Here is a 22,581-nt window from a genome sequence, read left to right as displayed (position 1 = left end):
TCAGAGACATGACGTGGGTGTTTGTAATAGATGGTGATTCCTTGCTTGTAAAGTTTCTGTGCAAATTTTTGTGGATGTACGTGTAAAAAATCAAATAATTCTTAAAAAAAATTGGGGCTGAATTAAGTAGTATGAAAGGAGATTTATAGCTCCTCGGTGTCCTGGCATATCTTTGCATGGGGTTGGAGTGTGTACAGTGTTTCTGTCTGTGCCTTGGGCAGCATCAGCTGTTGGGATGGAGCTGTGCTGTCCCTGTGCTGATCCCAGTGCCTGCCTTGTCATCTGCTCCTGTCAGTGCTGAGCTTCCACACACAGGTGCAAAAATCCTAAAAACCTGCTCAGTGGCTTGGTTCTACCTGCTGAATAGTCAGATACTTGAAGAGATTAAAACAAAAAAAAGAAAAACCAGTCAGAATGCAAATTACATAATAACATTGGCTATAATCTGCACTGGTTCCCACTCTGGCTGGATCCAGAATCCGAGCAGAGCCATCCAAGCAGCTGAGCTGAGCTTTGCAAGGCTCAGAAGAAAGCTGGCCTTGTCTCTGGCACTTCCACATTTGGTTTAGCTGGACATCGTGGAGGAGCATTGTTTTGGCAACAAATCTGTAATTCGAATTTGTGGCCTGGGTGTGTTGATAGTGGCACAATTCCAGCCTGGACTGGCCCCCTCCTGCAAGGTTTGGTCTAGGCAGAGTGGGAACAATGGGAATGAAGACACAGCAGCAGGAACTGTGTCCCCCTGGCTCTGATCCATAGCTAAATGCAGTGTATTTTATCTGTGCCAGTGCACCTCCACTGCCACAGTTACTAACTTGCTGCATTTCTGTTAAATTTCTGTGTGTCCCTGCATCTGCTGGAGTCACACTTCCAATTTCCTCCCTGCCACATGGTTAAATTGAGCTGGGGCAGTGTGGAACATGGATCAACCTCCAGCTTGTCTGCAGCCATGAATCTCCCCAATTCAGAAATTTGGTGAGGTATCCCCCTTTTTCCTGTGGTCTTGTTTGACAGGAAAAAAGCAAAACCAGGAATGTTGAGGTACTGTTGTATCTGCAGGCATACTCATAAGTAATTAAAGAGTTCTTTAAAGTTCTGAATCTCAACTAACCAAAAACCCTTTTTTGGTTTTAAATTCACTTTGTAATGCCTGATTTCAGAAGTAAACACTCAGACTTTGTTAAGTAAGAACTACTATAGTGACAACTGAATACAAGGAGTTCAGGTAATTTTCCTGACTGTAGTTTTCTGACTGTAGTCCAAGTCAAGTTTTAGATGAGTACTGGATTTTCACTAATTGAGACTTTTTAGGATGAACGCAGTGATAATGTACTACATTCCATTCTTAAAGATAAAGTTAAAAAGATGTAATATTCCATGGGAGTTCCAGCTCTTAGCATCTCGGTGCTGTTAAGGAGTGCTTTTTTTTTTTTTTTCTAACAGTAACACCAGTCACAGTGACAAAGAAAGTTCAGATGTGTGATGCTTTAGAACAAACTCCCAGTGACATTTTCTCTTTGGACATTCCTGGCTGGAATTCCCTGGAGAATCAGGTGGGGATGTGGCGGGGATGTGGCTTTGTGAAGGCTGACCTAGAACAGAGACTAGATGGAGTTAAAGAATAAAGTAGGGATTTATTAGGAGGCCTCAATGGATCCACCTTGGGCAGCACAAGAGCCCAGCCAGGGCTGCACCCAAGATGAACCAAAATGGTCCCAAAATGCACGACTGCTCATGGGGTCTCTCACTTTTATAAGTTCTGCTCCATTTGCATATCAGAGTTAATTGTCTAATTACAGCTTTAGCCCATGAAATCCCATCCTGCTTGTTTTTCTCTCTCCAGCCCATGGTGTTTGTGCTCCTGGGCTGAGATTTGGATCATTTGTCCTTGGTGCCCAGCTGGAGAAGGAATTGTTTCATGTCCCTGCTCTGTGAGGAGAGCTCACCATCCTTAACAAGAAGTCCAGACTAAAGCAGTGTACACACTAAAGCAGCACAGAATGTGAAAAACATTAAAAGCTAAAACCTGAGGCATCAGGGGGATTGTATTTTGGAGTGCCAGAGCCTTTCTGCACACGTGCTGTGTCCCTGGCAGGTGAGCTGTGCCTGTCTCTCCTGGCGTGGGCACTGCCCCGAGCGTTGCCATGGGCACCAGGTTCTCCTCATCGGCTCCAGCAGCTTCATCCATGATTAATGTTAATTGCCCATTTTGCATGGATGACTTTTTCCCTGCTGCTGAATTGGCTCCTGTTGCCTTTGATGTGGCTGGTGATCCAATGTCCTGCCATGGCCAGACAAGTGATCAGTTTGCCAGCGCCCAGAGCAGACAGAATCAGGTTGCTGCGGGGTCAGGGTTTGCTTTTCTCCTTAAACACCAAAAGGTCAGGCAGAGTTTAACTACCACGGGCATCTTTGAAACCTTGTAATAAATGCCAAAGAAGGGAGATTATTTTTAAGTCCGTGCTACAACTAAAAATCTGAAGGTAACGGGGAAGAATTCTATCTCATCAGGATGTTACATTTATTGGTAAATACTTCAAAAAGTACCTTGCACAATCACTAGGGGGTATTTCATGATCTTTGAAGAGATGAAAAATTTAAATTTCTGCTTCCTGTGCCAGTTTCAGGAAAGTAACTAAGATTGAGAGTAAGTGTGTGTTTTATTTAGCTTTTTTAAGTGTTATTTTTTGTAGTGTTTTTCTTTTTTATTTACATCTGAGCGCTTGCACCACTTACTGCCACTATTAGCAGGGCAATTTACACAGTGTGTCATACAGTACTTCAGTATTTCTCCTTTAAGCTTAATAAAATATGTTGCTATTGAAGAAATCTGTGATACATATGAGAGCTTCCTAAATCACAGGACTAGCATATTTTTGTACCAAATAGCTCCAGCCTCATGAAATCAATAATTAATTTATTAACTGGATCTCTTTTATAAAAAAAATAACCAAAATCAGCAGTCCTGGTGAGGCTGCCTCCTGCCAATTCATAAATAGTTGATGACAAAAATGAAAAAGTGTAGAAGTAAAATTCAAATCTGAGCGATCAAAGTATTGGGTACCTCATCTATCACAGCTTGGAATAAACATATCACAGAAAGTGTCATATCTCATTGACACTGCAAAACATAATGCTTTCCCTTGTTATCTAGCGAGCTGCCAAGGCTACAGAGTTTATAGGCTGCTAAGATAATGTGCTGCTGGTAATCCACTTCACTTGCAGAAATATGAAGTACTGTTGAAATATATTTCTACTTGGTTTATTCTTTGCTCTCCAGAGGGTAGGATGCTATTTCAGTTCCTCTAAAGAAGCTCAGAGAATGAAAAGCAAAACATCAGGATAAATTATGCTAAATGGTGGACTAGACCCCAGAGGAAATCATGCTTCTGTGGTACAGTATTCCTTCATTTATCTTACAAATGTTACATCTAATGTTAATTTTGTAAAGGGAAAGCATTCAAAGGTTCATCTGATCTTTTTAATAATAGTTTTAGTGCTACAGTGTTATTTGTCAAACTCCTGCCATCATAACTAACTTGCCTAGTTTTGGCAGACTGTTCATACAGAAAATATTTTGGGCTACTAATACATAACATTTTATTTCACAAAACACAAATAACCTAGTAATTACACTCCAAAACTTAACAAATAATTGCCAGCAAGCAATTACCATTCAATTAAAGAGTAATTACATGGTTATTTGTGCCCTGTAAAATAAAGCATTACTGAAATCAGTAGCGCAATCAATATTTTAGCAGAAACAGGATGCTGCAGTGATGGACCTTTCAACCTGTGCTGATTAAATTGTCATCCAAATAACAGTTTCCTAGTTAAATCACCACATGTTTATTTGTCTTGATTAATATGCAAATTCGCTTCTGATTCTAGTAAATCTCCTATATTTAAAAGCACAAAAGTAGAGCACTATCATACATCAGCGGTGATGCGCTGCATATTTCCACTGATTAATTACATTTTAAAAAGCATTGATGAATTTGTGGATTTTATGAAATACAGTTATCTATAATGAGCATAAAATAGAGTTACAAAAGATGGAGGTGATCAGTAACTTTAAGAAAATCACAAAAATAAAATATTTTTTAATGTATTGATTCAAATTAAAAATCTTTATGATATCAAGGGAATATATAAAACCTAGAAAGAAAAAATAATAAAATTAGCTCTCAACAGAAGTGGAAAATAAAGAAAGAAAGAGACATTAATGAACAATTTCTCAGCATTTTACTGTATAATTTCGACTGTCAGTTATACTTCTCAAAATGTATTTTATTTTTTGACAAATCTAATTTCAACCCAAATTTAAAAAATGAACAACATTCAGATTAGTTAATTTTTCTTTTTCAAGAGTTAGTGATTTTGTGGGGCTGGGGTGGAGAGGATGACAGTAATGACTTTATAACCATGGTGCAAATACAGGTAAAAACCCAAAACCTTCACTCGTCCTCACTTTCAAGTGGTTGGTGACCCAAGGAGTTTTTAGGGTTGAGAAATGCCAATCAAATGTTAATCACTAGAGACTTTATTTAGTAAAAAGAATGAGTTTCTGGAAGTTATACATGGGAAGCAATATTTTATTTTGGTTTTAGCCTCCATGGTCTTCACTTGGGACCATAATTTTTGTTTTTTAAAGAAGTTTTTAAAAGATACCCATAAACTAGGAGTTTCTGACTGAATTAATATCTAATTTAGATTTGAGTAGTTTTCCATTTACAGAGATCTATTGATGCAAGCACACAATTTGTGTAGAGATTGTAGACTCTCAAAGAAATGCATTTAAAATTGTTTGAAGGTGATTGTTCCTGTTTATACTTCCTTTGTTACCAACAAGGAAAAGATTTTTCTACACTTCTTGAATATGTGACTTTCTTGAATGAGAGAAAGGAAAACGTGAAAAGAAAATGCAGTAAAAGAGCAGGGTGACAAAAAGATGAGCAATAATATTAAATAAAGTTAATATTTATATGCTAATGCTATTAGCATTTATATGCTAATACTTCCATAATCACAGATTATGTCTTACTCTCCCCAAATGATAATTCTGCTTGCCTTAGGTTTACTCTTCAGTGCTTTTATTATCAATTTTGGCTGAATTGTGGAGGTTGCATGCGTTTTAAATAGTAAAGGAGAAATTTGGTGGATTTTGAGAGCATGTGGGACAATAAGAGGGGATTCTTGGGGGAGTGCTGAGACACAGAGCAGTGCCCAGCACATTCACAACAGAAAGTAAATCCCATAAAAATCTGAAATCTACTGGTCCTTTGTGCATACCTTACCAAAAACCCCAAGACTTTGAGCAAACGTTTGTATCCTGTCTGTAAAATTCCTGGTGTCATGCTTAAAGAAAAATGCCAGAAAATTTGTTTCTGGGCCAAAGTGGAAGCGTTTGGACTCAGATATGTCATTTCTGTGAGTTCTGTGTCCTCCCAAGCTAAAGCTGTTGATTCCTGATGGCTGACACATCTCTGGGAATATCCAGGGAATCCAGCTGGAATTTTGAGGTGTCTGCTGCAGTGCTGGGGGCTCTGGGATTCCTGTCCTTGGCTGGGAAGCAGACACAGGCACTGGGAACTGCACAACTCAGCATGACAGACCCAAAGGGTCCTTGCAGGTGTGTCAGGGTCAGCTGGGAGCAGCGTCCAGTTCTTCACTTAAAAACTGAGATTAAATTAGAGACAAAGAACTTGGCTTTTATTTGAACAGATTCAGCTGGGAACAGTTCCTTTCAAATTATCATGGCTACAGCTGTCAGCCCCAAATCTGGGCCCTAGGAGTTACTGATTTACAGGAACGCTCACTAAAAGGGCTTTCACTTCTTCAGTCCATCAGACTCCTTCCCCAGAAGGACCCAATCCCAGAGACACCAAGATCTTTGTTTTCCAAGTGGAACTCCCCTTGGCTGTGTGAGGAAGGGTATAAATACAGCCAGCAGTGCCTGGAAGGGAATGGAGGAAGTTTTTGATGTGAACTCCTCCTCCTTCATCTCTTGGGCTTTCCATGTGGGTCAGTGCTCAGGCACAGGTGTCACACTAAGGTGTGGAAACACCTTAAGCTGTGCTCAGAGCCATCAATGTGAGCTTCTGTCAGGGCAAAAACTGCAGAACAGGGCTGGAACTGCACACAGTCTCCCCTCCTCATCCTCTGAAAACACAAATCATGACTAAAAAGTCTCTTTGTAAAATCTTCTGAAGCTGTTTGTTGCATTTTGAAAATGTTTTATTTAGATTAATACCAACATAGGGAGTTTTCTGCAGAAGATTTGTTAGTATTTGAGCTCGGGAAGAAAATGTTTTGTTGTTTTGTTGATTGAGCTCTTCCACTGGCAAGAGCTGCTAATTTTAGCAGGTTTGTAGGGTTTTTTTTCAGAGACAGTAAGTGCCAGCTAAGCACTTACACATGCCTTACACACTTACAGGCTCATGTAATTCAAAAGACCAACGATTCCTCTTTGTTCAAAACACCCATGTTTCAACCTAACTCTGTCTATTAGAAATTTTGTTGTGCAGGAGATGTTTTCAGCAGGTGATTTTAATAGAGAACACATGTGTGCATCAAACTTCCCCTGGAAATCAAATGCTGTTATTTTAGGTTTACATTATTACAGCCCACTGGTTCTTGTAGCAAGCTTTACTGCACAGCCATCATAGTATGATAAACAACTGAAAGCATCAAAAAGAAAAATGGAAAAAATACTGAATAAAATAAAATTCAAAATGGACAAACCCGAAGCTAAAAAGAAGGGGGGAATGGTTTTATAGAGATAAAATGGTAAACCAAAAAAATGATTTTGTGCTACTTTGATGTACAGTAAAACAAAATAACACTAGCACAGTGTGAAAAATGAACAGGTTAATGGTACCTCTGTGGAGTGCTGCTGGAAGTTGTCTTCATTTAAATGCAGAGTTTGTCGTGCATTGATGGAGGGCTTTGCCACTGTAACTTGATAGAGTGAAGTTTAACTTAAATTTCTTTGTGAACTAGAAGTCGTTTTGGAAATGCTTTCTATTCAAACCTCATTCATTGTTGCAGCTTAGTTATTTTATACAGTGTTTCACTCTATGTTGTCAAAAGCTCTATTATTCAACAGAGTAAAATCTCTTATGACCAAAGAGAAGCAGCAATACTTTTCCAAACACGAGGAGGTTGCATTTTTATTAGATGGCTTGAGGAAGAGTCGATTCAAATGGTTTTTTGGCCTGTAAATCTGTGTTATGATGGCAGTGGAGGATGGGGACATGGACACACACTGATGTAAGGGCTGAAGGTGATAGCTGAGAACAAGAGTTCAGTGGAACCGGTCTGTGAAGGGACCTCTGACATTTTGGATTAAAATCTGCACGCATAATTCCCAAACTGGCGAGTTTTTTGGCAGCTTGGGCTAACACTTGTTTGATCTGTAGTCATTAAACCCACCAGTCAAGCTGAGAAGGTAAATGTGAGCTTTGCAAAGCTCAGGGTTAGGTTAATGCTGCCCTTCAGAAGGAGGCAGGTACCTGCCATGAGCAAGGTTTGAGGTGATGTTGCCTTCAGGGTTTCAGCTCCTCATTTCCTCATCACAGCCTGGAATTTCCTGGGTTTCAGATGCATGGCAGAGACTTGGGAGCAATCACTGCTATAACCCTTCTCCACTGAGTTTATGGAAGCCTTGGATACTGGAAAACCTTGTTCATGTGACACCCGTGCAGTTCTTCCGTGTTTAACCAAGCAATTTTTCCTTTTTTTTTTTTTTTGTCCTAGGCAGGAACTTCTAATATTTATTTTCACATATCGCTGGTGGCTCGTGCGTTTCGTACAGATGGATGGCGTGTGCGGGAAGCAGACGTTTCACAAAGAAAACGTTTTAATTTCTGCTCTTGTCCCAGCAGCTCCCGCCCAGGACGACCCCCCAAGCGCTCGCTGGGAGTGGCGATCCAGGAGAACGCGCGGCTGCTGCCCCACGGCGTGCCAGGCCTCCTGTCACCAGGGCTCATCTCCCCAACAGGTAATAAAACCCATCAGATGATCAGCCTCGTCTCTCCATACCGCACAGCAGTTAAAATAAACTAATATTGATCTAACTGCCTTGTCCTTCAGGGCTTTTGCAGGCTTTACCAGAGGTTACATTATTGGATTTTTTTTTTTTTTTTTTTTGAGCGTTCATGAAAACTCTGTTTTGCTGCTGCAGTGACCGAAATCTAATGGATTTGTAATTTAGTTCTTTATTAATTGTAATTTCCTTACAGGAAATTCCATTAAATGTGTTATTTTAGTAAAAGAAAAAAAAAAAAGCCAACCTGAGAAGCTGAACTATTGTCTGGGAGGCCTGTTAGAGGCATTTCTTCCTTTGAAATGCATGTGTGTTTTAGTTCTCGTGGGATCTGAGCAGCGTGGCTAATGCCTGGTGTATTGTAACCCCATTAATGTGTGCTGGGGAGAGACAGAGATGCTTGTAGGAATTACAGCAGGAACACTTGAAAAGCAGATAAGTCCACATTGCCACTGTGCATTGTGCTTTAATAATCTGCTTTCACTATCATAAAGTGAAAAATCTAGCATGAAAATATGTGGAATTATAAACATAATTTAATGCGTAGTATTTAATTTCACTTCATTAATTTATTAATAGAGTTTAAATTAAATCTTGTGCTATCCTGATGAGTGTTTTAATTTTTTATTAATTGCTGTATGCTAAAGGTAAGTTGATTTTCATAATAAAGCTGTATTCACAGGCCGTATTCATAAAAGTAATTGCTTAAATATTCAACAGACTTAGCAGTTTTAGGATTGCTGTCAAAGTCCAGTCTAAATAAACTGTAACTCCCTAACAACCAAACATAGTGAAGTGTTTAGGAGAATATAAAGTCATAGAATATGGAACAGGAAAAGCAGAATGAACAAAGATCCTTGCTGGGAGTAGAGTGCCATCTCTCCTGATCTCACAGGTCACTCTGCTTGCAGAACCTGTGCACTGCAAGCGAGGGACACAGTGAGGGCTCTAACTCCCCTGCAAGGACATCACAGGGAACCTGTGGAAGGGGGGAAAGAACATTCCTAAACAATATTTACAGCAGCCTTAGCTGGAGCAGTTAAAGTATGGAAGGACTTGGCCAGAGCCAGGTCGGGCTGCTGCAGCTTCATGCACTGCTCAAGTTTGTGATGGGGATCCAGAACTGTGATTTCCCTCCTGTAGTTTATAAATGAGGATTTTTAGTATCTCTGTTGTATTCTCAGCTTAGGAATTCCATGGATTCTTGTTTCTGTTACTGCTGATAGACAGGAAAGCACAAGAGCCTCTTGCATGGATCAGTTCTTCTCTGAAATCCAGAATATTCCATGTTACTTTTCCACTCTGTGTGTGTGTTTGCAAATAGGACACCAGATCACACAGACTGCCGTGGTGCTTCAAACTGGGAAATATTTTAGGCTGCAGCGTGTTGGGGATGCACAGTGAAGCACCACAGACACATTCTGTGTCTCACAGATATTTTGAGTCGCACACAGTTTGAGCAGAAGATTATTAAGTTGAATTTCCAGGCTGCTGGGAGTTGTCTGGAGCCTGAAGTGTGAGTGGGCTCCATCCCCTGTATTTAGCACACGGGGGGAGGTTTGTCTCGGGGGTGTCTGTCGGGGCAGCCACCTCCCTGACCCTGGGGAAACCTTGGGGAGCTCCAGACAATGTTCCTGGAGTTGCTGATGGGGGAAGTGCCCATTTCAGAGCGTGGTGGTGTCTCCAGGGGCTGCAGACAAGGAGGGTCCCGGGGCTGAGGTGGCCCCAAGACCACCAGGACAGCTCCTGTCACCCAGGGCCACAGCTCCCCAGGGCTCCTGGGGCTTATCCCGTTCCTAAGGGAAAAGCTGGGGAGCTGCTGGGCAGCCAAAGGTGCCAAAAGAGCCTCCTGTAAACTCCCTGGGGATCTGAGCTGCTGTGCTCTGGGTGGAGCACCCCAGATGTGAAGCCCCCATCAGGGTCATCTGTACCTCTTTGCACTCAAATTGCTGATTGCCTTGCTCTGGGTGCCTGCAATACTTTGGGATTGGATTCTTTCCTTTGGCTGAAGTAAGAACAAAATGGGTTTAAAACTTGTCATAGAACAGAGGTTTTTGTTCCAGATTTCCAAATGGTGGACAATAGACTGGAATAAAAGCTGTTCCCAGCTCCCATGTGGATGTTTGGATGGCTGTGGGAGGGGAACAGGACCAGGACTGAGATTTTGCAGCATGGGAGGGTTGGATCCGTCCCTTCCAGAGGCTGACAGGGAGGCAAGACAGAGTTCTTACAGCTTGAGGACTTCCTTGGTTACCTGCCCCCTGTAACTGCAGTGTAATTGCCTGAAGCATTTCCTCTGCATGTCTTCTTGTCCTTGATAATCCTTGTTTCCGATCTTGCCCATTCATTCTACAGCACAGATATGCAGATGTTAATGTTAGTCTGCCTACATTATTCTAATTAAAAAAAAAAAAAAAATCACTCTTCTTATGTGGCTCCCTCATTTGCTATGTCCAGCTTAGTTGTTTTCTTCATTTTAGTAACAGGCTCCCCATCAGCAAATGCAGCATGATTCATCCAGCGTTGCATTTTTTCATTTTTACCTCCTCTTCAGGCTGCTGTCAAGGTAAAGTGGAGGCAGTGGCGTCCAGGCTGGCTCTTGCTTAGATGGATGGGTCTGGAGAAGTCGCAGTTGTGGCTGCAGAGCTGGCAGCTCTGTCTGGAGGGGGTATTACAGAGTGATGATTAGTAACTTCCTGCAGACTCAGACGAGCCATCTGTGTTTCCACTCCTTGAAATGTGCTGTTATTTTCATCACCCATTTGGTTTGTGTCAGCTCGGTTTACATGGTCATTTTCACATAATAAACAGGTAGTTAAATTAGGCACACTGCATTTCCCAGTGTGGAGGGTATTTTTTTGACCTCTTGGCACAGCGAGCTCCATCTACTCTTAGACCTAAGTAATGTGTGAAGGAGCTTCAAGTGAAGCCTCGACCTCTTTAAATGTTTGTAGGTACTTTCCACCCTGGGGAATGGGAATATTTGGGTTACATCTGGGTTATTGCTGTGCCTGAGAAGGTTGAGGTGGTGTGTGGGATGCACAGCCCTGGGGAGGGCTGAGGAGGCAGCACAGGAGCCGTGCCCTGACTGCATCCTCCAAGAGCTGATGTTAAGCCCTGTCCATTTTATGTTAACTTAGGAGAAAGTGTTTTCCTTTTTGTATTGGTGTAGGAAACGTGGGAATCAGCGTGGTGCCCCTGCCTGCTGCGAGGGCAAAGCTGAAATCCTGTGTGTCACAGAGGGATGGTCATCAAAGGCTCAGTCCTTCAAACAATGCCGTGAGATGAAGTGACATGAACAAAAAAAAGGCTTTATCTCCTATTAATGTACAAGACTTTATCATCAGTGTATCTTAACAAGACAGCTGAGACTTATCCGTGGAGTAGATTCTCAAGGAAGTTTTGGGGTCTGAAGCATTAGTTTGCTGTGTGGAGAGAAGCTGAAATCTGTTACATGATTAAAGCCAATGGTTCAGCAAAGTGGAATGGAATGAAGCTGAAAGAGTGGTTGGATCTTCTGAAAGTTATTTGTGCAACTCCAGCCCTCCTACCCCTCACTTAGGTTGTCCTCAGAAAAGGTTAGAAAACCACTCTGCCTTCATTGCACTTTTTTTCTTTGTTCAGTGTGTAGAATGGCTGCTCTTATTTCAAAAAAAGTATTTTGGGGGCTGCTTCATTTTGTCATCAAGGTATTGGAGAGTGGCTCGTGGAGAAAATCATGCTGTCTGTAGTGAGATGGTGGTGGAGGGCACACAGCAGCTGCGTGGGCAGTGTTGGAGGCAGTAGGGTGGGATCTCTGAGAGTGCCCTGGGCTGTGTCCTGCAGCTGGAGCTGGCAGTCCTGGCAGGCCCAGGGCGATGGGCACGAGCTGTCTGGAACTCCCTGCTGGCTTTTTCGGGGCTGTGCAGCCTGGCAGGGCACAGCTGGGAGGTCAGCAGAGGGATCACAGTGAGGATTTAGGGCTGGGAGCTGCTGAGGGCTCAGCACAGGGCTGGCAGGAAGCCTGGCTGGTGGGGAAACGTGTGAGAAGAGGAAAAAAAAGTCATTTTCAACTGGGTACTCAGACAGAAGTAAACCTCCTGCATTTCTGATGTGTAAGACAAACTGCTATTTTCATTATCAGCTACATTAGTTTCACCCCTCTTGAAATGATTCTTCTTTTATTTCATAAGCAGTTAAAATATACACTTTGTCTAGAGGTTTTAAGAATGCAGTGTTTAAAATATTGACTCATTTGTAGAGATACAAATACTTTTTTCAGAACAGTTTTGTCTTATTAATAGTTAAAGGAATCTGTTGTGAACTTAATAGTTTCAGGTAATTAATAATTCAGTGGAGTTAATATTTTAATAGCTGCACCAAGTCCCATCATTGTGGGACTCACATAGAGCAGCTCACAGGATCTGGTAACTTCATGTGTTCCTTCATTCAGTTCAGCAGCAACAGAGGCAGCCACCTAGTCTTTTCACAGAAAAGGGAGGATAAAACAGGATTTGCTGCAGTCTTTGGGCATGTTGATGTGATATCTCCCTGTTAGAGGAGTAAAGGAGGCTGGAGGCTTTTGGGGTCTCTGGTGCCCAGTTTTGTTTGTCAAGGTGGGCACACAGCAGCCAGCACAGCCTGTGGCAGCTCCTGCTGCCAGCAATCCCACAGACCCTCTCCTCACTTGTTAATTTAACTGAACATTTCTGTGTGTTTACATCCCATTTCTGTGGCTCATTTCGCTGTTTACAATTACCCTTTTTTTTTCTTGGGTTTTTTTTTCTTTTTTTTTTCCTGTTGTCATACGTGACATTTGAAAGTTCCATTTATAATGAGAAACATATGCAGGACTTTGTCACTGTTGGCATTACCTGGCTTGGTAAAAATTATTATTTTTAATCAAAGGCAAACACACTGATTAAGGATGCCACAACACTCCTCTGCCTATGGGGAACGTTAACAGTTTATAAATTGTTCTTGGTGACAATTCAGTAGTGAATTACTTTGATATATATGGCTAATAAATTAATATGATTAAGTTAATGAGTAGTACAAGTGTTGCCAAACTCCACTCGTCGGGCTTTTAATGCTGCTCCACATTTGCAGCTCGAGCTTCCCCCTGTGGTGAGAGGATCAGTGCTACCTACGCACTGTCATCGTGATAAATGGCATATCCCACAGTGCCCTGCACTCCATCTGCTGTGTCCCCAAAATGAGAAATATTTTATACAAATCACACACTCAGAAGCTCAAAGGACTGTGGAAAGATCTATTTTTTCAAACAATAATAAAAATGCATACGTCTCTTTAGCAACTCTTCATTTTTACTGTCATAATGAATGCAGATAGATTTGGGAAATGAAAGCTCGTGTGAGTAACATAGGAAAGTTATCCACTGCACACTAAAGCTGACAAATAAGTTACATGTGCGCTCTTTCATTTTATCATGAAATGTTCTTAGATAAAAAATGATGTTAGAACATCTATTTAACTGGATTTTAAAATTAAAGACCATGTGTGCAGCATGATTGAGTACCACCCATCTCATGCCAGCAGAATTCTGTGCTGAAGGGAGCCTGAATTGGAGTGAATGAGGAATGCAGGATCATATCATTACTCTTTTAATACAGCCATTCAGTAGAGTTCTGATAATCTGAGAACTATACTTGGTGACTGTGAGTCACTCAGTTTCTCTTTTTCCTTTTTCTCTTTTAATATTATCTTTCTTCAAGGATCCATTTTCAGTGTCTGCTCTGTCAGGTGGGACATTACGTTTTTAACAAATGAATTGCTAAAGCTGTTGAGATTTTGCTGAATGGTTAACCTTGTTGTAAATTTAATTTACACTTAGCCTCCGCTACTAATTACTGTCCGAGAAGTGTGAAACTCAGTAATATACTTTGATTTTTATGCATTTGTAGAAATGTTTTTTGGAAAATTAATCCTACTGAGTTCCTACATCTTTAGGGAAAACAAAGTTCAACCAGGGTGGTCACACTGAGAGAGTTAAGCCTGCATCATCCTGGCACTCAGGGTAGGGCTGCACTGAGCTTGCCTTGATTTGCAGAGGGAGGGGAAGCATTTGAAAACGCTGGCTGAAGTGTCACAGAGTCAGCAAAACCAGTAAGTTTGCATCTCTCTGTTTCTAGCATCCGTGGTGTTCTTTTCCAGCAGCTTCTCTGCTACTCTCCTGTCTCATGGCACCCAGGTCTGGAGTGATCCTAAGGCCTGTCTGCTTCTCTCTGTCTTGGGTTCAGCTGACTTTCAAACCTTTTTTAACTCTTCTTGTTAAGAAGTGCCTTGATGTCATAAATAGCATCAGGAGGTGTGAAGGATTTGCCTTCAGCGCTCCTTGTTTTCTGGAGGACTGTTTTGAAAATGACACTATTATAACTGAATTGTTTTTTTAGGTTTTATTTTCCTTTACAGTAACTTTGATAAAGTTGAACAAATAGTTACCAGTATCACAAACAAGTGTAGTTAAATGCATCTTATTGTGTTTGTGTGACTGCACTTCGTGTATCCAGCAGTATTTCAAAGACTTGTTAAACTCAAGTTATCTAAATTCTTAATTCTGTGTCTTAAAACTTAGAGGTACAATTTTATCTGGAAGGATAATACACCTCTGGTTGCAGAAAAATACAGATCCATCATCTACTTGCAATGCTAAAGGCTGCTGTATTTACATAAATAATATTATCTTGAAATGCAGCATTCAGATCTGCATTAGATTGGAGTAGTGTGGTTTTCTAAAGGAGAGCTTTATAAAGCTGTATTTTGGCAAAGTTCTTGGTATAGCAAAACTGGTGTGAAGCTGTGCGGGAAAAAGGAGAGAACAAATCTCACTGGATTAAAAAATAAACATGAAGTGCACTTGAATCCAGGTGGTTCCATAGTTCTGGTCAGGTGTTGAGTGTGATTGTGATTTTAAATCTGTTTGTGCTCTGGTCCTTGTCCCACGGTCCTGGAGTCCTACATGAGGGAAATGCTTCAATGTGGTTTAAGATCAGCAAACAAATAATCCCACTGATTTGGCTTGGATTAATTGTTGTTTTAAACACGAGTGTTTTCTACTTCCCACCTGGAGGACAGGTTCTGTAAGGATTCTTTGCAAAGTTGCAGATGCAGTCGGAGCCTGATCCCAGGGCCACCCTTGGCTGGGTGGTGTCCCCTCCTGCACAGGAGCCCTGTGCTCGTCCCTCAGCCCTCCCCAAGCAATAAAACATGATGCCAAGGGCTGGCAACAAATGAGGATTTGTGATGAGCAGGAAACATCTCTTTCTGAGCAGTCTGAGGAGGTGCAGGTTTTTATTTGGAAGCAAGAAGAACTGAAATAGATTGATTGCCTGATCGCTCTCATTAAGTGAGGCTGTAGTAGGATTTCACTGGAAGTGTGTTTGTGTTGTATCAACCATTTTAGCTGCACAGTTTTATGAAGGTTGCATGGTTGTATAGTTCAGTTGTATAAACTGTTTTATCACAGGGGACATTCATTGGTGTAAAGCAAAACAAGCAGATTGAGTGTAGCATTTACTGTGCACCATTCTCTGCTGGTCAGAGAGGCCTCGTGCTTTGCTGGCAGCTGCTCTTGCTGGTCCTGGGTTGTACCTCTCTGAAAGATAAATGTAGGGCTGCAGGTCTGGAGGATTCCGTCTAGAAACCAAATTCATGCTGAAAATCTTTGTAAAATATTAGAAATTCCTCCAGCTACTAACCTCCTGTGACTTGAATATGAAAAGCTGCACTTCAGAAGGAGAAGCATTTTATATAATACATGTCTGAATATAAATGACAGACATTTTATTAGGAAAAGAAAGCCTTTATTAAAATATAATGATCTACATTGTTTTTATGTAATCTAATGAATTACAGTAAAGGCCTGAGAAATGAGCTGGAAAAGGTAGAGTACTCTCCCATGAAAGCAAGCTATGATAACCTTTTTGTAATTCTTTAACATGTTGAAAGAGTATTTCTGCGCAGACTTATTAAATTAAGCAAGGTCACCTTTTCATTCTATTAACAGAATTAGTTTCCCAGATCATGGACTTTGATTCTGAAAATGTAGATGAATCATGCACTAACATATGTCAAGTAGAAAATTAGTTGTAAAATAATAAATCATTTTGATGTACATTACTTTTTTGTTTTTACTGTTGAACAATTGTTAAAACTAAAATGCCTAATTACTGACTTTTTGCATTTGCATATTGATTGGATGTGCTTTAGTAATAATAATATTTCTGAGTGGATTATCTCTCCTTACTGGGGCAGTCTCAATTTAATATTTGCATAAAAGGAAGAAAATATTCTCTTCAATAGCAGTATAACATTTTGTTCCTTTGACATGCAGTATACAGTCATTACCCTGAAAGGTTAGCTGTAAATAATAACCAGTGAAACTGGGCATATGCCTAAAGATGAGCACATATATTACATTTACCAGTCTGACCTCAGTTCAGCAAAGCAGGGATAAAACTGACATCATGTCATGCAAGTTGTTTAGATGTGTTCCCAAATCTCTGCCTGTTATTACAGTCTTTTTATATAAGATGTGTGAGGAGGAAAATTAAATTTAATGGATGTTTCATAATTTTAATGTAAAATCTGCTGTAATTGTTCATAAAGAATTTCATTATCATTCCTAATTAAGAAAAAATGTCATACATATTTCTAGTCCCTTGGAATGAATTTATTTTTTCTGTCTTTGCCTTTGTCACCTCCTTTGCTAAAAAAGAAGCAAAGCACAGGCTCTTTGCTGGGATATGCAGCAGAACTGAGAGAACATCCCAGCAGTAGCCCCAAGCTCTCTGTAAATATGGGAGTGAATGGAACAGGTAATTTTCATGGTGCTTGAATGGTTTCACATGGAAAAAGGCAAATGTGCAGCTGTAGCTGGGTCTGACATGAGCAAGAAGCCTGGTCCTGGACCTGGTGCTGCACTTGGTTTGGCCCTGGCAGTCACTGAGCAGGTGACTTCATTACACTGAAATCAGGCAGAAAATGTCCTTTTCTGGCCACTCGAGTGAATCAGTCAAATTATCGAGTGGCAAAACTAATTCTATGCCTTGGGCCATCAGAGCTGCCACTTCCTATAAGTCAAGCCTTCCCTTAGTGTGAAATTGTTTTTTATTTTATTCCCTTTCATTTATTATGCTTATTCCAGCTAATCCACTCGGTGAATGTGAATTACCCAGCTGACCAAAGCTGTTTTAGATGTGCAGCCTCCTCATGCCTTGCTGGTGAAACAGGACTGGTTTCCTTTTAAGGAACCCGTGATCTGTTATGATCTCTACATTTAAAGTAATAATTAACTTTTTCAGATGAGAACTCAAATGAGGAGAAAAGTTTGAATATGTTTTTAAATTAACTAAAAGTGCATATGGCTGAGCTCTTGTTTTAAAAGCACTTACAATTCAGATGGGTCACATTTTTAAGAACTAGAAATATATCCACAGTGAATTGTAGGCCATTAAGTACTAGGTAATTTGAATGACTTTGACAGAAAAAATACTCCTTTGGAAAGAACTGAATATTGTTTTCCAGCAGTAAAATATTGCCTTCAATTCTGCCAGAAACAGAGCTGAGATGTGCTGAAAGCACTCATACAGGTGATATACCCTAGGCAGTAATTTGGTGTATAATTCTGTCCAAATGGCAGTCCCTCATCTGACTGTGCCCTCTGGTACACAGCATTAACATCTTCCAATAAAAGAAGAGCAAAACATATGGAGGCTTTTATTTCAAGCAAAGAAAAATCAAAAAGAATAATGAGGATAAAAAGCAAAGTGCCTGTGGTGATGGGCAAGGCAAGTTACAGGGGAGTTGCTGCAGCAGAGTGCTGCAAAACAGCAAAGCAAAACCAGCCTGAAGGCACCTCCCATAGGCATCCAAATATATTCCTGGATGTGCAGGACAAAAACTGGGAGATGTTCATGCATCAGATGCTAAAACAAAGAGGCACCATGCAGGAGAGAGCAGGGAGATTGCTGGAGCTGCTCACACAGAGCTCGGAGCTGATGGGAGGGAGGAAGGAGAAGGAAAGGGAAGGTGAAAGGCTCACACTGTGATGAAGATGGATGTTCTGCTGACAGCATCAGAGCAACAGCTGCTAAATCCAGGAGGCACTTGAAAGAGCCTCTCCATTTTGTTAGGTGTGGAAGTCAATGGGTTATTTGGGCTAAGAACACCCTATTATTCAAATTCAGCTGACCCAGAAAAGTTTGCCATCTCGCAGTGGCAATTTGGAGGGCTCTGCTCTCGTGGGTTTAGTACTGCCCTTGCCCTGTGGAATATATGGATATAGTGATCTCAAGATTTTTACCTGAAATTCATCAGATTGGTCAGTGTAAAGCTTCAGAAGGCTGTTTTTTGTTGGTAGCTGGGTTAGATTGCTAAAAACTCAACAGCAGACTCTCTCATTTCAACATATCAAACATCAAGGAAATGCACCATGAATTGTTTTGGCCTTCCTGTTTTGGAACTGGTTCATTACAAATTTTAATTACAGATAATATTTCTTCAGAGTAGCTTATCAGTCTACATTAGCTAAACATGAGTCCTAATCCTTTTGAGAATTTGTGTTCATTTATGGGACGTTTTCACTGTAGATTGCACTCAGGAAAATATCCCAGGAAGAGTTTTATTGCCCATTGATATGGACACATCCTTCATTTTCTGTTGTGTCTCTCCTGATCTCCATTTTTCCTTGCATCATATGACTGCCTTTCCTTTTTTATGTTTTTGCCCCGGACTTTGATGTCTGCACCAAAATTTGTGTTGACCTTGAGGTTGCCCTCAATTAGCTGAACAATTCCCACACCGTGGCCCCCTCCAAAATCCTGTGCACTCAGCTCCTGGTTGGAAAAGCAGAGCCATCCTAGAAAATGCTCCATGATAGTTTTTCTTTCAAATTAGTGTTTATTTCCAGGCAATAAAGAGAAGGAGAGATACAAAGAGAAAGAGGAAGCAGTAAATCCTGGGGTTGCTTTGGGTGAGTTTTCTGTGCTCAAACCATCCCTGTCTGTGCCACCTGCAGAAAGAGGAGGATTGGGATGAGAGAAAAATCTCATCCCTGGAAGTTCAACACAGCTCTCAAGTGTAGGAATATAAAAGGGTAAAAGACTTCAGAAAGTGTAAAAAGGTCTCAGAAAGTAGACACAAAGCTAAGAAAGGTTGGGAAATTTCAAAACCTTCTCATAGGAAGCTAGAAAGTTAAGAACCAGGTGAATACACATATAGTTATCATAAGGAACAAGAAAAGAGAAGAACTTATTGATAGTTCAGGATGTGAAAAAGATAAATGCTTTGCCAAAATGGAAAAAGTTTCAGTCTTAAATAATAAATTACTGTGTATTGTTTGAGGTTTATAGAAGTAATTTTGTTAATGTTAAACCCACGTGGGTCCTTTTCTTATTAGTTAGAGTATAATGATTTTAAACCTTCTCTTTTATGCTCTTGGTTCCAAGAATATGCAGAAAAAGGCTTTGCATGAGCTGCCATCTTGTCTCTGATTGTATTTGCATGGATGCTGTGATTTCCCTGTGTCTCTTGCTTTTTGCCTGTATGATACAGACAAATAATAAATCCTGAGTCTGCAGCAGTCAGGGTCCCATCCTGTTTGTGAGACATGGAGCACTCGAGATCCAGAGGTTGTCTGCCAGGGATCAGGATCGGGAATTGGAGGAGGAATGGTCAGAAAGATGTTCAGATCTCATCTCTGGAGCAGCACTGGTCCAAAGTTACATTTGTGTAATAGTCTTGTAGGACCTCTGTGCTGATGCAGTGAAAATGGCACTGAGATCAAAACAGCTCAGGAAATTAAAATACGGCTCAGTTTTGGGATTTGCTACATGCATATTGTTCAAGGCTAAAATGATTAGGTAGTGTGTTAATTGAGAAACTAGCTGGTCTTGGTAGTGAGCTTATTTTTTTTTTTTTTTGTGTACCACAGCTCAAGAAAACAGACTGGGCTCCAAATAGTGGGTGAACTGTGACATCTAACATGAGTTATTACTCATGTGTTTTTTGCTAGGTGATAGCCAGTAATACAACTGCAATACTTGCATCTTCTGTGTCATCAAAGTGGGCTCTTACACATCTGTGAAGTTATAAATGGAAATTTTGCAGTGGATTTTCTGGCCATTTTCACAGCTGTGATTGGGGGAGACATTAAATATTGTGGTGAAATGATTTTTCACAAATACCAAGCATCCATAACTATCCCTTTTATAATGTGCTCAAGAAACTTTGAATTGTTTCAGCCTCACCTTTAATTTTTTTCATCTTTATGCATGTTTATTTTACAAAATAAAATAAATTCAATTTGTCTAAAAGGCGTTACCCTGTGTCTAAAAGGAGTTATCAAGATTAATTTTATCAAGCAGTTGGAATAAAATACAATGATTTCCTCTTAGTTTTTATATTAATTCTCAGATTAAAAATTAAGGTTTTCCTGAAGTGCAGAAGGGATGCAGTGTTGGTTGATCTTGGTTTAGCTGTGACTCTGAAGATTCATGAGTTGAATTGATGAGATGGAGCAGGTTGACACTGATCTTGCCAGTCCAGACTTGTAACCATGTCAGTATTTTCTTCAGGTGGAGCAGTCTGTGTTTGTCCATTTCTGCACATTGAGAAGAAACACCAGGAGCTGCTGATGCTTTCCTGCTGGTTGGGTCATTTTTCTGGTAGAGGGTGTGAATTTGTGGTGTGGCTAAACATCCCCTCAGTGTCTCCTCCATTCACTGGAATGTCTTATTTTGTCTATTTCTTTTTCATTCTTTGCTGGGAATTTCACTGGAGACAATTGGCTATTCAATGTATGTATTAATCAGATTAACTCCTGATTTTTCCTTTGGATTGGAACGCCTTGGTTTCTCAGTTTGAGACATTCATTGTGCTCTATGATGAACAATGTCTTCAAGTGAAAGGGAATTGGAATATCTTCTCTGGGTTAGTTTTAATTTTACTGAATGGATGAAGAAAGATGAAAGTCAGCCTCTTCCCCAGAGTTAGTCAACATTGGAACTGGAACCTAATTAAGGGATTTGAGATTTTTTTTTTTTTTAATAGTTTGAAAAGGTGAGAATGTTAAAGGCATTCCCAAGTGCCTGGCTCCTGGCACAGGGATGGGCTGGGGGCTCACTTGGCATCTTCTGATGTTCTGTTCCCATTGTGCCATTTCTGTGTGTCTGGGTTTGACTGGCAGCTGTCAGTCATCCTGCTTCCCCTCCCCAAAATGATGCCAGCAGTTGGATTATGCCACGTGGGGACAGACGAAGTTGATTAGTCAATACTTACGAAATATTTAGATGGTGGAAAATGTGTGTAGTACAGTGAGGCCATGATTATTAGTCATGTCTTTAAAAAATCTTGCACTCAATTTCAGGGCATTCCGCCCACAGGAGAAGAGTTGAGAGCAGATTTTTGCAGTGAAATTGCAGAGAACTGTGGAAGATAATTTGAAGTTTCAGTCCTTTAACATTTGTATTCTATTTGGGATGTCACTTCCAGTAAGCTTTTTAGAAATGTAGTGGTGCAAATGGAAAAGTTTCAGCAAATATTAAATTTAACAATGAAGACTTTTGTTCTTCATTAAAACATTTCCTGATGTTTCCCGATAGATTTTCATCTAAACACTTGCTAATCCCAGAGCTCTGACAGGCAAGGCCTGCTGAATTAGGCCAACTTCTGCTACAAATAGCTGCTGCACATGAAACAGTAATCATTGCTTTCCAGTCTATTATTAGATTGACTTCATAGGGATTGCTTTTTTCTCCTGTGAGTTGATGCATAAATGACATGCTTTACCCTCCAATAAATCTAACAGCAGAGTGGCTCTGACATGATGTTCATACCCCTTAGTCCCATGACAGATTATTTTTGATGGCTGCAGAAGTTTACAGCAGCTTGAAACCATTAGGATTTAAAGGCATCATTGAGATTTTACAGCGTACCTGCCTCAGACGCAGCAGGGCTGGGCTGCCGTCACCGCCTGTCGTGGAGCCCTTCCTGCCTGGGCTGGTCCCCAGCTGGCCTGAAGGGAAACCCTCCTGCATCCTCAGAGAACGTGTCCATCCCTGCATCCTCTCCCCGGGCCTGAAATTCCACCTGGAGACAGCCCAAAACACGGGGAGAGCGTTGGGCACAGACCGGCCTTGTGCACTGCTAGACATTCCAAACTTTCTTTCTTCTTACCCTCTTTAAGCATTTTTAAATTGTTCGTGGTCCCTTTATTCCCAGCTCCTCAGTATTGTTAAATTCAGTTTTAGTAGCATAGATGTGATTTTAAGAGGTTTTTTTTCCAGATTTAAGAACTTTGGTTTTTTTTCCCCGATAAAACGCAAATTAAGTTTGCAAAGCTCAAGACCTCAAATCCAAGGTGTTTGCTGCTATTTGTATCTCATGTGAATGAATGGCTGGTTTTAGCTCTATTTATAAGCTGTGATTAGCTTTTGTTTCATACATCTGTCTAAAATTTGCTGCTTTTAGACACAAGAATCACAACTATAAAATTGCTGTCTGACTATAAAATTGCTGTCTGACTTAGTAGGAAA

General features: G+C 40.7%; 1 protein-coding gene across 2 annotated transcripts in view; it reads left to right on the top strand.

Annotated features, from left to right (window-relative positions):
* The window catches only part of DACH2 (dachshund family transcription factor 2), a 247,537-nt gene that overhangs the window by 114,464 nt on the left and 110,492 nt on the right, over positions 1 to 22,581 (top strand). For both annotated transcript variants that reach the window (XM_021531418.3, XM_021531417.3), the window contains exon 2: positions 7,887 to 8,002. In XM_021531418.3, coding sequence (XP_021387093.1) covers positions 7,887 to 8,002 — 116 coding nt within the window. The remainder of the gene's footprint in view (positions 1 to 7,886; positions 8,003 to 22,581) is intronic.

This window comes from Lonchura striata, chromosome 14 (assembly GCF_046129695.1).
Source record: "Lonchura striata isolate bLonStr1 chromosome 14, bLonStr1.mat, whole genome shotgun sequence".
Lineage (NCBI taxonomy): Eukaryota > Metazoa > Chordata > Aves > Passeriformes > Estrildidae > Lonchura > Lonchura striata.
Note: the sequence above shows the minus strand (reverse complement) of the source record. Positions and strands in the feature narration are given on the sequence as shown.